We start from the raw sequence: 15,554 nt of genomic DNA, 5'->3' as shown, positions 1-15,554 counted from the left end.
TTCCTTTGTATCTTTCCATAATGTATTATCTTTCTATAATGCTCTTCATACAGGAGGCACTTTAAAAGTGTTACAGGAATCCCTTGGACCAGTTCCCTTTTTGAAATTCTAGGTAATCTAGGTTACTGTGGCCAACTTCATGTCCTATTCATTTGACAAACAATATTGGTACCTACTATGTGGTAGGTGTTATGCTATGTATTGGGAATACCAAAATAGAAGGGACATGGTTCTTACCATCAAGAAGCTCACAGTTTAGTGGTGAGAAAGCTATGTGAAACATTCAAAATACAATGTAGTAAGTGATATTGATGTATATTCAGAGTGCAATGAAGGCATAAAGGAAAATCTGTTTAGAATGAGTTGTGGAGCCATACCAGAGAGAACATGTGAGTTGATTCTTGAAGAATTTATCAGGTTTCCAAGGTAGGGGAATTCCTGGCAAAGAAACCAGCTTGTGCAAAGACATGGAAGTACGAAAAGTATCAGTGAATTTAGTAGTGTGCAAGCATGGCTTCCTTGAAAAATGGTGGAAGATGATGTCGGAGAGGCAGATTATAGGTCATGGTAAATAGCTGATATCTTGTCTCCTATAGTACATGGGGTCAGACAGGTAAGGTAAACGAGTGACAGGGACAGTATTGGAGACTCGGGGAAAGAGGTTGGTGATAACCATGTGGAACTTGACTGTTCACGCTTGTTTCAAGGGGACAGTTCTAACTGAATGCCGCCATATGAGAATGTGGATACAGTGTTAGCAAGTCTTCTGATTTTTTAATACAAAAGCAGGAAATTTGGATTTTTAAAAATGTGAAATCTCCAGATTTCCAAATGCTGGCAACTGATTTTTTTTTAATTCAAAGTTTTAGTCAATACTACACCAAACACAACACATCTGTTTGCTGGATGTGGCCTGTAGGCTGTCATTTTGAGACCTGTGCTGTAGGGTATAGGGTACTTATAGAAGCTTCTAGCTAACTGAAGGAACACTTTAAAACACTTAAAAAAAAAACCCCACAAACCCACATACATTCCTCACTAGATTGCCCCGTTCCAATATTCCTACTGCATATGAAGCCATATGTTCTTCCTCTGGGGAACCAAAGTGAGGTTCTAGGACAAATGCAATTCTCAGGGCTTCCGAGGCCAATGGTGCAAACCAGGGTCTCAGTCAAGTTGTTAAAGCCTAGTAAAACATGGTAAGCTGAGACCAGTATGGCCCCTCAGCATCACCACCACCACCAGGAGATGGCTGTCATTTGTTCCCTTTTCATTTTGGAGGGGGAAGGGGCAGCCTCTTTAAACTGTGTATGCAATAAAGACAACATAGCCAGTGATAACATGGATAAAACACAATGTAATAGCTGTTAAAGTTCAAACTCCTCATTTTACAGCTGGCGAAAGTAAGGCCCCTCAAAATCACAGTGACTTGTTCAGAGTGACCCAGTAAACTAGTGGCAGGGTGAGGTTTCCCGACTCCTGGTGTAGCATTCTTTCCAATAATCCTGGGCTGTGATAATTAAGGTAAATCAGCCTGGCAGTTTTCCTAGCATCTAGAATTTCTGGACTGGACAAGCAGGACCTGAGAGCAGCTGTTAAATGCATTTTTTTCTTATCTGTATGATGATATTTTTTACAAACTTTATATTTCATAGGTGGGGGCTAAAGGGAGAGCACACATATATTTTTGAAGCACTGAGACCTTTCACAAAGTGTATGGAAGAAAAGTTGTCCGTGGCTAATATATTTAAGGCTTATGACCTCTGTGCTCTCTGAACTGACCTCCCACCATATGCTTTTGATTTTGTTTTGTTGTTTCTCTTCTTTTGTCTTCTTTTCTATTTCCCTCTTTGTTTTTCTTCTCTTCTACCAGCCTAAGTCTTAGGCCTACCTGTAAGTGCTCCCGGGCATCCCTGAGCCTCCTTGGTGGCACTCAAGATGTCTGCTGCAAGTCAATAAAATAGCTTATTATTTATTTTTCAATTAATAATGTGGGAATGAGAGTGCATAGTGACTAAGCAGCATACATGTTTCCCCTGCTATGGTCATTTAGCTTTCTATAATCTCAGACTAATAACTCTTGTCAATTATGACTTTTGATTTGACTAATCCTTTCCATCCTTCATTTCGGGGTCTATTGTTCTGCCATTTGCCACTTTTTTTTCGTTTTTTGCTCTGAACCCATTTCTGATTGGTGCAGCTGTTGAAGATGCTGCAGTTGCAGCAGTGTACATCTGGAACATTTGGCTGACTTGTTGAACTTCCCCCAGGGAGTACTCCAGGGGAAGGATGGGAGGGGTGGAGGGGCCAGAACAGTTGCCTGCAAACAGAGATGCCAGTAGTGTCTGGCCATTTTATGGACCACCGTTGTAAAAATCCACCTCATTCTGGCCCTCAGTTTCCCCATTTGCTCATTGAAGACGCATGTTCGTCAATCAAAACTCCTGCTGCAATGGAAGAGGAGAAACCATTCTGGCTGTGGATTCTCTCATACAGCACTTTCTGCATTGTAAAGAGATCCAATACATATTTGTCAAATTAATTAATATATCAAGAAATCTTAGGACACTCTTTTACCCTTCATGGGGCAATATCACTTCAGTTCTGCTTGGCACAGAACTGGGAAGGCTTCTCCTTCCCTTAGATTGAGTCCCCAGACTCACTCCTGGAGTGAGGCTGTTTGAGTCCCAGCCCGTTCCCAGTTCCTTTGGTTCCCAGGCTCCTGGGTCTCCTTCTCTTCTGGTGAGCCATTGGATTGCAAACACAGCAGGCATGGTTTCATTCCAAATCCAGAACTGTTTTAATTAGTTTAACGTCTGTTAAACGCTTTGAAGATTGAAAGCAACAGATAAGTACTGGATGATGTTATTAACAACTGCAGTTAATTGCAAACATTTCTATTAATGCTAGTTTCTGCCTCCTTTTCTTTGCTCTACTTTCTTTCCAAGGTTCCCAAATTCTACTCAGCCTCCCTCCCCCTCCTTTCCTCCCCCGTACTGGCGCTGAAGGGTTAAATTGGGGCGGAGTCCAGGGATGAAGGGCAGCGGCAGTCACCAACTGGAATGGGGCAAGCGGGAAGAGCTGGGTGGGGCGGCCAGGCAGAGGCCAACCCTCACGCCCCCAGGCCCCGCCCCGCGGCTGGAGGCCCGGGCGGAACGGCAGGGGGCGGGGCGCCGAGGCTTGACGGCCGGGTGGTTGGGCGTCCGGGCAGCCGCTTGAGGGATGGGGCGGGGTCGGCCAGGACCTCCTCCCTCATTCCCTCGGCGGGCCGAGCCGCCCCTGTCTCCCGCCCTCCTCCTCGCTTTCCCACCCCTCGGAGTGGAGCTGCACATGCGGCTGCTCCTTGCTCCGTCCCGCCCAGCCGCCGTCGCTCAGGAACGGGTCCCTGCAGCCCCCAGCCGATGGCAGGACAGTAGCTGCCTGTCAGAGGTCGTGAACGGCTGAGGCAGACGCAGCGGCTCCCGGGCCTCAGAGAGTAGGTGTCTCCGGAGGCCATGGGCTACCCCGAGGTGGAACGCAGGGAACCCCTGCCCACGGCAGCGCCGCGGGAGCGGGGGAGCCAGGGCTGCGGCTGTCGCGGGGCCCCTGCCCGGGCAGGCGAAGGGAACAGCTGCCGGCTCTTCCTGGGATTCTTTGGCCTCTCGCTGGCCCTCCACCTGCTGACGTTGTGCTGCTACCTAGAGTTGCGCTCTGAGTTGCGGCGGGAACGGGGAGCCGAGTCCCGCCTAGGCGGCCCGGGCACCCCTGGCACCTCTGGCACCCTGAGCAGCCCTGGTGGCCTCGACCCTGAGGGTCCCATCATCCGCCACCTTGGGCAGCCGTCACCTCAGCAGCAGCCGTTGGAACCGGGAGAAGCCACACTCCCCCCCGACTCTCAGGACGGGCACCAGGTGAGTCAGCTAGTAGGGGCGGCGGCGGAGGCCCCCTCCCCTTGTGGGTAGGGCGAGGGCCTTCCACCACAGGGGCCTGGAAGCATTCTGCCACCTCGAGCCAAGTTAGAGGGCAGCACCAGGGAGGGGGCAGGCGAACAGGGGAGAAGGTTGCCCTGGGCACGTTGCCCTAGGTCCCTGGCCCAGCTTACCCAGACTCTCTCAGGACCCCTTGACTTGGAGACGCTACCCGCACCCGCCGCCCCTGGCTGCGGGATGCCTCGGAAAAAGTTGGCGACGCTCCCGCCCGGGGCGGGGGAGGAGGTGCCTGCGCTGCCCCCCTGGCCGACTAACGGCGAGCTGCTTGGCCCTTCTGCTGCTGGTGAGGTTCTGTGCCCGCGGTGCTTGTTTTTTCGTGTCCAGAGCTGATGCCAGCACTAGCAGGCTCTCCTTTAGAGTTGGAGCTGTAAACAGCTGTAATAATTGCCCCACGCCCGTTGAAACAACTTTAAACCGTATTTTTAGCGCGGGGTCCTTGTATGCTGACCAGAACATGGGCTTGTTCACACTTACCTGCAATTTGAGACTGATTGTCCTCGGTGTTCTAGTGAGGATCAGCGCCCCTGAGGAATTCTGGTAGAAATATGCCGTCTTGCTAGACAACTTCTGAACAGCAATTTAAAAAAATCTATGGAAATAAAACTCACCCTTTGCATGCCAGTTCTGACTCTTTTTTTTTTGGGGGGGGGTGCAGTGGGAAGGATGGGTGTGTAGCGTTTTTACTACTGCTAGCTTGAGAACAGGAATCTGCCAATGGAATAATCAGGAGTAGTCTCCCAAGAGCAGTTATTTTTGCAATCTTTATGATGTTTGTGCCTTATTAGCAAACCATTAGCTTTGGTGTTTGTTTTCTAGCTCTTTATTCAGGTAAATTTAGTGCACTTAACGTAAGTATTGCCTTGATTGCCATTTTCTGTCTTGTATGTGAAACTTAGGAGAAGCCTCTAAGAATCCTTTTGAGGTAGTTAAAGAAAAATAGTGAATTTGTACCTTTGGGGGAAGAGAGCAAATTGTGCAAATAAGTTCCTTGAGGTGAGGGACCCAGGCCTTCTGTATTTACTACCACATCTAGAGTCATTGTCACAACTCTGTAAACCTTGTTTTGCTACTTTGACCTCCCGTCCAAAGTTGTACACTTGATAGAGATATCACATTCATGATAATATTGTAATGTTAGGACTGACACTTTTTTTTTTTACAATGTCCATTGTGAAGTTGCCCTGAATCTTAAAATATCTTGCTAGCACACTCCAATTTATATAACAGCTTATCAAAGAAGAGAATCAGCAGACATGCTTCTCATACTTGAAACTTTAAACACTGTAGCTAAACGATAATTAACTAGGATTCTGGTTCTTTTATTTATCTGTACCCCCACCCATGCCCAGTAGAAATATTAGGCAGCTGAACATTGATATTCTGTGAGAAGATGAAGGAATTAGACTTCCTTAGTTACATGGTGGCCAAGACTTTTTGGCATTCAGGATGGACAGAGCCATGTTTATAGACTGAGGATTAGCAGGACAGCTGTACTCTAGGGCTTCTGTGATGGCATGGGATTCTTGCAGCTCTGTAATGTTGCCTGCCCTTTGCGTGGCACTAAAATAGTTCTGTCTAGGTTTAAACACAGCTTCCTATCTTCTGTCCTTTATTCTTTCTGTTTTAGTCTTTTTGAGCAGTAGAAGCAAGGATACTGGCTCTTTATATTTGTTGACATCAATTGGAATCAGAGTTTATTAGAGTTAAGAGGGGCCAATGAGTCTATTTTGTTTGATTCCCTTGGAAAACACATAGGCCCTGAGGGGGAAATGACTTGCCCAGGATCATACAACTAGAGTTAAAACTAAGATGGAAGTCACTCTTTTAACTCCGAGTTCAGTGTCCATTCCCCCATAGCATACTATCTCCTGGGGGTTTCTAGAGGAGTGGGGTGAAGTTCCATAGTAGAATTTTTACAAAGGAGAGAGTGCAGAGCTACATCATTTTGTTCTATTTCACCTACATTTTGACCAGACGGTTTAAACATGTGTTCCTTGTTCTTCCTGAACTTCACTTTCAGAAGACTTGGAGTACACTTTGAAGGAATTTTAGCCGAGATTCAACTTAACTTTATCTTAATGATCTTAGTTTTAGTATACAGTAAAATTTTTAAAAAGGAAAAGTTGATTGGCTATTAGAGTTAAATTAATACTGCTACAGCTTGGGTAAAATTTCTAGTGCCCTGGTGCACCCTCTGCTGGCTTTGCAGGGACATTTAATTGCAGTATCTGCTGACAGTCAAAATTCTACTTTGTGCTGACAGATTCTGATTCATAAATAAGGAAGTAAACAGTCTTGTGGGATTTGGCCACGTAGGTCATATTTTTATATTTTAGTTTTTCAACACAAACAGCTGCTGTTACAGCTAATCTTGGATGTAGAGGGAGAAAGATAAAAATATGCACCCTTCAATGGGCAGTACATTCAGGTTTCTCACCAATTTATCTACAAGAAGTGAAGGCAAGCTGATGAGAATAAACTGTGGGAAGATAGATCATGCAGGTAGGCAAAGTAAACCTATCCATGCTTATGAAATGATGGGCTCTGGGCTCTCAGTTATGACTCAAGAAACGGATCTAGAAATCACTGTAGATGTGTGTATATCATCTCAATTAAAAAACTTTTTAAACAGAATACAGAAGGAAGTTAGGGTGGTCAGGATACATAGAAGAGAGATCAGCAAAGCCCTTTAAGGGAAATGTTATAATAGAAAAGTCTCCCCAGTGGGGACACAGTTGCTGATGATAAAAAAGTGAGAGGGTCATATCAGACCTTCTGAAATCATAACTACATCCTTCAGCGGGAGCAGCCAAGTGGCTATAGACTTATCTGGATACTTGATGGAGATGATCTCAAGGGCCAGGGATATCTCATTAGTGTCTGAATTAGACAATATATTGACAATACAATATCAGAGTGAAAATACAAAAAATCACTGTTGATCACTCTTTAGAGATGTTCTAGTCATGATTGTGGTCCTCGAAGGCCAAGAATATGATGACCATGGTCAGTAAGGGTGTCAAAAAAAACAATAAAACAAAACCCTTATGTTTTCCATGGAAAAGATCAAAAGTGTATTTGCCTCTGCAATCAGATAGGAAATTCTGGTGGTGGCTGCTCCTCAAGAAAAACCAAACAGCTGATAAAAGTCCCCAGAAACCCAATTAAATTGATCAAAAGGATGGAGGGATTTTCTAGAGGTTTTTTTTTCTTTTTTTTTTTTTTTTTTAGTCTGGAGAGAAAGAGGTTGAGGGAGGAATATGATCAAAGTCTATCAAACCATGAGAGAGATGAGTATGGTTAATATGTTGGTATAATTTAACAGTTCAGTTCAATAAATAGCCTACTGTGCCAGACACAATGTTCAGTATTAGGTATCTTTTAATGCTTGAAAAATTATTTTTTGAGGGAAACAGTAATTCAACTCATTGCCCCAAGTGATGGTCTAAACTATGGGTAGATCACTAAGGGTTTATTCAGGACTATTGGGGGATATTTGGGGTATGTTCCTAATTATTTGAGGTGATGTCATAGAAGTCAGCCGTAAAGTTCTACAAAACATTTGTTGGTATAACTAGATAGACCATTAGTGTATCCAGATTTGACATTACTTATGTTAAGGCTGATTGATCAAGAATTACTCAAGGTGATTCAAGGTGAGCATAACGAATAAATCTAAGGATTTTTTAGGAACGTATAATCAGGATAAAATAGCTTTCTATGGGTTTAAATGAGACTTTTTAGTGTGACATTGAAGACTTTTGGTCAACTGGCTTCATTATAACCACCCCATTTTCTCTGTCACTAACTCTACTTCTTCAACCCACCCACCATATCCTGTCTTAGAATCACTCTCTAGTTACTGCTGTTGTTTTTAATATATTTTGTGTCTTTACATTAGAGCTCCTCAGAAATCTACCTTTTTTGTCTTTCTTCACAGTGCCTGACACAGTGCTAGTTAGTTAGTATACTCAAATACTTGTTGAGTTGAATATTATTTTGGGACTTTGGAGATGTGTATGTAAAAGAAAGACATTTTCTCTTTATGTAACAGGCCTGTTTTCCTCAGGTCTTGCTAAGTCTATGAACTTTCGGCCATGCTTAGGTGAGTAAATAGCTCCATTGGTAATGTTTCACTGGTTTGTAGAATAATTAGAAAGTGAAATGGTGAAGAACTCTAATTATATGGTCTCAGTCTCCTAGTTTCACATCTTACCTCTAAGATAGTACAAAAATCTTTCTGTAATATATCATTTGATGTTTTGTTTTATTTGCTTTTAGGTCTCATCTCTTTATTTCTGTCTCAGATCTTGTGAAAAATAATCTGTAATTTATCTGTGACTACCTTATAGAGATCTCTTTATACTATAGAACTTCTGAAGCTACTTAATTCCCAAGAACATTTCCAAGAAAAACCACTTGCCTTGCCTGCAGGGCGGCCCTCATAGAGGACCATCTTTATCTGACTCCTGTAAATACTCAGCACTTACCTTTTCATTTCTTTCTTTCTTTCTTTCTTTCTTTCTTTCTTTCTTTCTTTCTTTCTTTCTTTCTTTCTTCTTTCTTTCTTTATTTTAAAAACCTTTCTACTAAAGTACAAAGCACATACAGAAAAGTGCACAAATCATAATTGTACAATTTGATGGATTATTACAAAGTGAACATACTCATGATACCAGCACCTCTCAAGAAAGAGAACATTATTAGTAACCCACAATCACTACTTATGCCACATTCCTGTCACTTTATCGTCCTTGATCTCCAGAGTTGGTGACTATCCTGACTTCTAACATTATTGATTAGTTTTGCACATTTTGAACTTTGTATAAATGGAATCAAACAGTATATGTTCTTGGGGTCTGGTGTTTTTTGCTTAAAACTATATTCATGATAACCATACTGTTGCATACAGCTGTAGTTTGTTGTTTGTATGGTATATTATTCCATTGTTTGAGTATACCATGGTTTATTCATTCTACTGATAATGAATATGTGGATTATTTCCAGTTTGGGATTATTATGAATAATTATGCTTTGAATATTACTGTACATGTCTTTCGGTTGTATGTACTTGAATTTCTGTTGGGTTTATACCTAGGATTGGAATTTCTGGGTGATGGAGAATGCATATTTTTGACTTTATTGATAATGACAGTTTTTCTAAGTGATTGTACCAGTTTACATTCTCACAATCAATGCATGAGAATTCCAGTTTCACATCCTTACTAACACTTGGTATTGTCAGTCTTTTTCATAATAGTCATTCTGGTGGTTGGATTTGTAGGAATACCTCTCATGGTTTTAATTGGCATTTCTCAAAAGACTAATGAGGTTGTGGTCCTTTTTATATGTTTATTATCCATTTGGATATCTTCTTCTGTGAAATGCCTATACAGGATTTTTTGCCTGTTTTTCTATGTATTTGTCCTTATAGATTTGTAGGAATTCTTTATATACCCTGGCTATGAAGCATTTTTGTATCTTTTATGTTATAAACCATTCCCAAATCTGTGGCTTACCTTTCTTTATGTTATCTTTTATTGAACAGAAGTTCAAAATTTTAATGTGTCTAATTTTTCAGTATTTTCATTTATGGCTAGTGTTTTTTGTGTTCCATTTAAGAAATATTTTATGGCCAGGTACAGTGGCTCCTACCTGTAATCTCAGCACTTTGGGAGGCCAAGGCAGGAGGATCACTTGAGGCCAGGAGTTCAAGGTCAGCTGGAGCAACATAGTGAGACCCTGTCTCTACAAAGAAATAGAAAAATTAGCCAGGTGTGGTGGCACACACCTGTAGTCCCAGCTACTTGGGAGGCTGAGGCAAGAGGATCACTTGAGCTGAGAAGTTTGAGGTTGCAGAGAGCTATGATGATGCCACTGCATTCTACCTGGGGTGACAGAGTGAGACACTGTCTTAAAAAAAATAAAGAAATATTTTCCTACCTTAGGATCATGTAGATATTCTTCCATATCATCTTTCAGAAGCTTTATGTTTTTGCCACTCACATTTAGATCTACAGTCCACCTGGAATTGATTTTTGTCTATGGTGAGATATTGAAGCCAGGCTTCATTTTTTCTATCTAGATATCCACCTGATCGAGAACCATTTATTATGAGGTCTGTCTTTCCCCTCTTCTTTGCACTGTTACCTTTGTCATAAATCAAGTGTCTGTATATGTGCAAGATTGTTTCTGAACCGTTTGTTCTTTTTTTAAAAAAAATTTTTAGTGACATGAGCCACTGCACCTGGCCTGTTTGTTCTATTGGTTTATTTGTCATTGCACCACTACCACAGTCTTCATCACTGCACTTTATTGGTATCTGGTAAAGCAAGTCTTTACATCTTATTCTTTCTTGTAAAAGTATCTCAGCTATTCTTGGCCCTTTGCATTTTTATACATATTTTAGAATCAGCTTGTCATGGTCCACAAAAAAGAAAAAAATAAACCACTTGAGATTTTTATTGGCATTGCATTAAATCTAAAAATCCATTTAGAGATAACTCATATCTTTATAATATTCAGTCTTCCATTCCATGAACATGCCTGGCAGATTCAGTATCTGGTGAGGGCTAACTTCCTGTTTCATAGAATGGTACCCTCTTGCTTAATCCTCATGTTGTGGAAAGGACAAATGAGCTTTCTTGGACCTATTTTATAAGGACACTAATCTCATTCATGAGAGTTCTGCCCTTATGATTTAATCACCTTCCAAAGTCCTCACGTCTTCATACCATCACATTGCTGATTAGATTTCAACATATGAATTTTGGGGGAACACAAACATTCAGACCATAGTAAACCTCTTTTAGACATTTTCTCAGCACTCATTATGTCTGTTATATACTTTTCTCTATATTGTATCCTTTTTTTCCTCTGTAGTTCATTTTGGATATTTTCTTGTGATTTATCTTCCAGTTCATTAATTCTCTTTTCAGCATTGTCTAATCTCCTGTTAAATTCACTCATTGAGTTCTTAATGTCACTTATCACATATATTTTTTATTTCTAGAATTTCCATTTGGTTCTTTTTTTTTTTAAAAAAAAAACAGTGTTTAGTTCTTTGCCAAAATTCACAAACAAGTTCTTTCTTTTTTAAAAAACATATTGACCATAATTATGTGAAAATCTTTATTTGATAACTCACTTATCTTAATCCTCAAGGGTAGCAAGACGGTAACTGGCATAAGGATAGGCATACAGGTCAAGTGACAAAATTGAAAATTCAGAAATAAACCCTTGCATTTATAATCAATTAATTTTTGACAAAAGTACCAAGACATTTCATTGGTGGAAAAGATACCCTGTTCAACAAATGGTGCTGGGAAAATCAGATATCTACATGCAAAAAAGATGAACTTATATACTCATAATACATCATACCCAAAAAATTAACTCAAAATGGAACATAGGCTTAAATGAAAGCACCAAAACAAAACTTTTAGAAGAAAACATAGAAAATCTTCAAGACCTTGGACTGGGCAAAGATTTCTTAGGTATGATACCAAACACATAGTCCAAAAAAGAAATAAACTATTTTGGAAAAAACTTGTTTTTCAAAGGAAAACTTTAAAAATGAAAAGAAATGCATCAGACTAGAAGAAAATATTTGGAAAGCACATATCTGATAAAGAACTTGTATTCAGAATTTACAAAGGACTCTTAGAATGCAATAATAAGACAAAACAAAAAAATGGGCAAAAGATATGAATGGATATTTCAGTACAGAAGATATACAAAGCACTAAATAAATATATGAAAAGATGTCCAACATAATTATCTATCATGGAAATGCAAATTAAAACCATAATGAGATATCATTTCATACCCACTAGAATGGCTACAATGAAAAAGATATTAAGAAGTGGAGATGTGGAGAAGTGAGAACCTTCATGCATTGCTGGTAGAAATGTAAAATGATGCAGCTGTTTTGGAAAATAGTTTGTCAGTTCCTCGATAAGTTAACGTAGAGTTACCATATGACCCATTCCACTCTTAGGCATATACCCAAAAGAATTAAAAACATATGGTCACATTAAAACTTCTACATGAATGTTCATAGCAGAATTATTCATAATAGCCAAACATGTCTGATGAATAGATAAAATGTGGTATAATATTCTATACAATGAAATATTTCTCAACCATAAAAAGGAATAAAGTATGAATTTAGCCATGCTACAACATGGCTCAATCTCAAAAATATTATGCTAAGTGAAAGAAGTGAGTCACAAAAAAACATCATATTTGTGATTCCATTTATATGAGATTTCCAGAATAAGCAAATATCTAGAGAGAAAATTAGATTAGTGGATGCCTGGGGTGGGTGGTGAGAATGGGAATTAACTGAATATGGGCATGAGGGCACTTATTGGGGGGATGAAAATATTTTAAAACAGATTTACCACAGACAGGATGATAGTGGAACTAGAAAGAGAGGAAATGATGCAAGAGATATCATGAAGTTACATAATTCAGTAGTCACTAGAAATCATTGAATTGTACACCTAAAATGGGTGAATTCTATGGTATGTGAATTATATCTAAATAAAGTTGTTATTTTTTAAAAGTATCTGGCACATAGAAGATGGTGAATAAATATGTAAGGGGTGTTTGTTGTTTCTGAGTGCTACCTATCTTTAGAGGAAGAGAATCTTCAGGACTGTTCATTCCAATTAACCCAGAGGTTTCTTCTTCTAATAGATGTGCTCAGGGCCCCAACCCAGAACAGCTCAATCAAGCTGGAGGTCTAGTCATGTATAATTTGAAAAAGCTGTACAGGTGATTCTTGTGTGTACTCCAGAGTGAGAATCTATGATTTATGGTATTGTTCATGGCTTAGTATGGTTAGAACCCACAGTCATGAGGCCCAATGGCTACTTGTGCTAGAGTGGGCAGTATTCAAGAGCCGTGGCCCAGAATCATCTCTCTCCCTCTCTTTCTCTCTTTTTCTTCTTCTCCCTAACTCCCCCTCCCTGTCTGCCTCTCTCTCTCTCTCTCTCTCTCTCTTTCTCTTATTCTCTTTGATAGAAATAGCTATTCCCAGATGCTACTTAGAATTTTTTTTTCAGAATTGTAGGGTTAAAATATATCATACAGATCGTCTGTGGCAGTGGTTCTTAACCGGTGGTGCCTGGAGAACTTTTTTAAAACACACAGGTCCCTGGCCACACCCAGAGATATATCGTCAGAGTCTTTTCTTTCTTTCCTTTTTTTTTTTTTTTTGAGACAGAGTCTCACTGTGTTGCCCGGGCTAGAGTGAGTGCCGTGGCGTCAGCCTAGCTCACAGCAACCTCAAACTCCTGGGCTCAATCGATCCTCCAGCCTCAGCCTCCCGAGTAGCTGGGACTACAGGCATGCACCACCATGCCCGGCTAATTTTTTCTATATATTTTTAGTTGTCCAATTAATTTTTTTCTAATTTTAGTAGAGACGGGGTCTCGCTCTTGCTCAGGCTGGTGTCGAACTCCTGAGCTCAAACAATCCGCCCGCCTCGGCCTCCCAGAGAGCTAGGATTACAGGCGTGAGCCGCCGCGCCCGGCCCCATCAGAGTCTTTAGAGTGGGACTGTGGGCATAAATAGTTTGGGAAAAAAAGGCTTCTTGGGTGATGCTGATGCTCATCTCCATTTGAGAACTCCTGATCTAAAGAAAGAAATAAAAGTATTAAAGAGATAAGATTCAGTTCCCCAGTCAGTACCTAACTTCAGCTGCCCCATTACAGATTATTAGGTCTTTATCACCTGAGTTACTGGGACTACCTTTGAAGACCACTAGACAATGAGCTTGGGTGGTAGTGAATGCTTAGTGATCATCTATGTGGTATATACCATTTGGAAAATCAATTCATAAATCCTTTGTCTTTTGGAGAGAGAGGGATTAGATTTCAGTTGCCAGTTCAGTGCCAGATGATAGTGCTGTGCTGTATGCTTGGAATAGCCAAGGGAGGAGAGTGGTTTCCTGTCTCTTGTGGCTTCCTGGGGACTTCCCTGCTGCTAGCTGCCGAAACCACTTTAAAATAATAGGCTGCTGAGTAATTTTCTCCATGTACATCCACCTGTCAATGGGCCTGCACTTCAGAGATAAAGAGTAATTTTTATTGGAGTGATGACATATAGCAGGGATTGAAACCAAACAGCCACAATGAAATTGATTTTCAAAAAGAGATTACTTTTGAATTTTATTTTGTGGTTTGTGGATCATTATTCTTATTTCATCCTGCAACACCAATGGCCTACAAGGGCAGTGAAAGCTTGAACATTAGTAAGAGTTTTGGATCAATCCACAAGGTTCCATGCCTAGAAATATTGCATGCTTTTAAAGCATTTTTGCTATGTAGACTAAATGGTTAAGTTGTGGAAACTCCGAGGGTTTCTTATGTAAGGAAGGACCTTAACACCTGTCACAACTAGTCAGACTAAGGGAAAGATGGGACAGGGACAGATTTCAGGAGTTCCCTCAACTCAACCACCACTTCATTGAGTCCCTGTTAGGTATAAGACAATGATAGTGGGGATTCCATTCATCAAGACTGGTTTAGCTGACAGAGTCAACCAAGGAGTACAAACCTACTTTGTTCTTAATGACATTAGGCAAATCCTCTTGGTGCAATTTGTTTCTGCTTGAATTTCCAGCTGACATCTCAAATTTAGTAAAACTGTACTTATCTTCATTCTTCCCCTCCCTCACCATATACACCAAATTTTACAAAATTAAACCGGAGTTTCATTCTATCACTCAGGCATAAAACTTGGGAGGCATTATTTTTTTTACTTTTCCCTTTCCCCTGTACTCATACTTTGCAATCAGTTGCTAAGTTGATTCATATTTCTTTTTCTCTTTTTTTTTTGTTTATTTTTTAATCAAACGTGAACATAGATTCATACTTTTTGATGTTGATTTATACTGTTCATGATGTCTCTTGTATCACTCTCTCAAGGTCCCTCTCAACCAAGAAAATCTGTGATTCTTCCTCAGCTCCTTATTACCTCATTCCTGCAGTGGTTATGCAGCTGAGAGTTGCTTTGTTCTCTATTTCATATGTACACCTCCGCTAGATTATTTTTCTTCAAGTGCCATTTTGTCATGTCACCCCCTCCTCAGAATTCTCTGATATCTCCCCACTGCCTGTAGAATAAAGTTCAAACTTCTTAAACTGGCATTCCAAGCCCCTCTGCAATTAGGCTTGAACTACTCTACCACTCTTCTTGTTATTCTTTGTCTGAATCCCATTTCATCCAGACTGGTCCACTGATAGGCCTCTTGCATTCTGGCCTTTGTTCACCTATTCCCCGAAGTACAATGTTCTTACCTCCAGTCTGCCTCTGGGAGCCCTCCAGGTCCGTCACAGCTCAACTTAAACCTTACCTCTTGGGTGAATTCTTCCTTGCTTATCCGTCCATCTCAGCACTTCTCTAAATTCTTTATTCAGTGCTGTGTTGTGTTGTAGGTTATCTTGTTTCCTTAACTAGATGGGAAGGTTTTTAAAGGCAGAGATTGAGTCTTACAGTTCTTTGTAGCTCCTGTACCTACAACACTAATCTGTGCTCTTTTAAGTTAAATACCAAAGTAAATGTTTTTTTTTTTTT

General features: G+C 40.6%; 1 protein-coding gene across 6 annotated transcripts in view; it reads left to right on the top strand.

Moving 5' to 3' along the window:
• Nucleotides 1-3,254: 3,254 nt before the first annotated feature.
• The window catches only part of EDA (ectodysplasin A), a 333,655-nt gene continuing 321,355 nt past the window's right edge, over nt 3,255-15,554 (top strand). For 3 of the 6 annotated variants that reach the window (XM_012643114.1, XM_012643097.1, XM_012643089.1), the window contains exon 1: nt 3,255-3,890. In XM_012643114.1, the coding sequence (XP_012498568.1) occupies nt 3,495-3,890 (396 nt within the window). In that variant the 5' untranslated portion in view covers nt 3,255-3,494. Of the gene's footprint in view, nt 3,891-8,022; nt 8,074-15,554 lie in introns of all 6 variants that reach the window. The other 3 variants (XM_012643105.1, XM_012643131.1, XM_012643122.1) reach the window with 2 other exon arrangements.

Source organism: Propithecus coquereli, unplaced genomic scaffold (genome assembly GCF_000956105.1).
Source record: "Propithecus coquereli isolate 6110/MARCELLA unplaced genomic scaffold, Pcoq_1.0 Scaffold101, whole genome shotgun sequence".
Classification (NCBI taxonomy): domain Eukaryota; kingdom Metazoa; phylum Chordata; class Mammalia; order Primates; family Indriidae; genus Propithecus; species Propithecus coquereli.
This window is presented reverse-complemented; position numbering and strand designations above follow the sequence as displayed.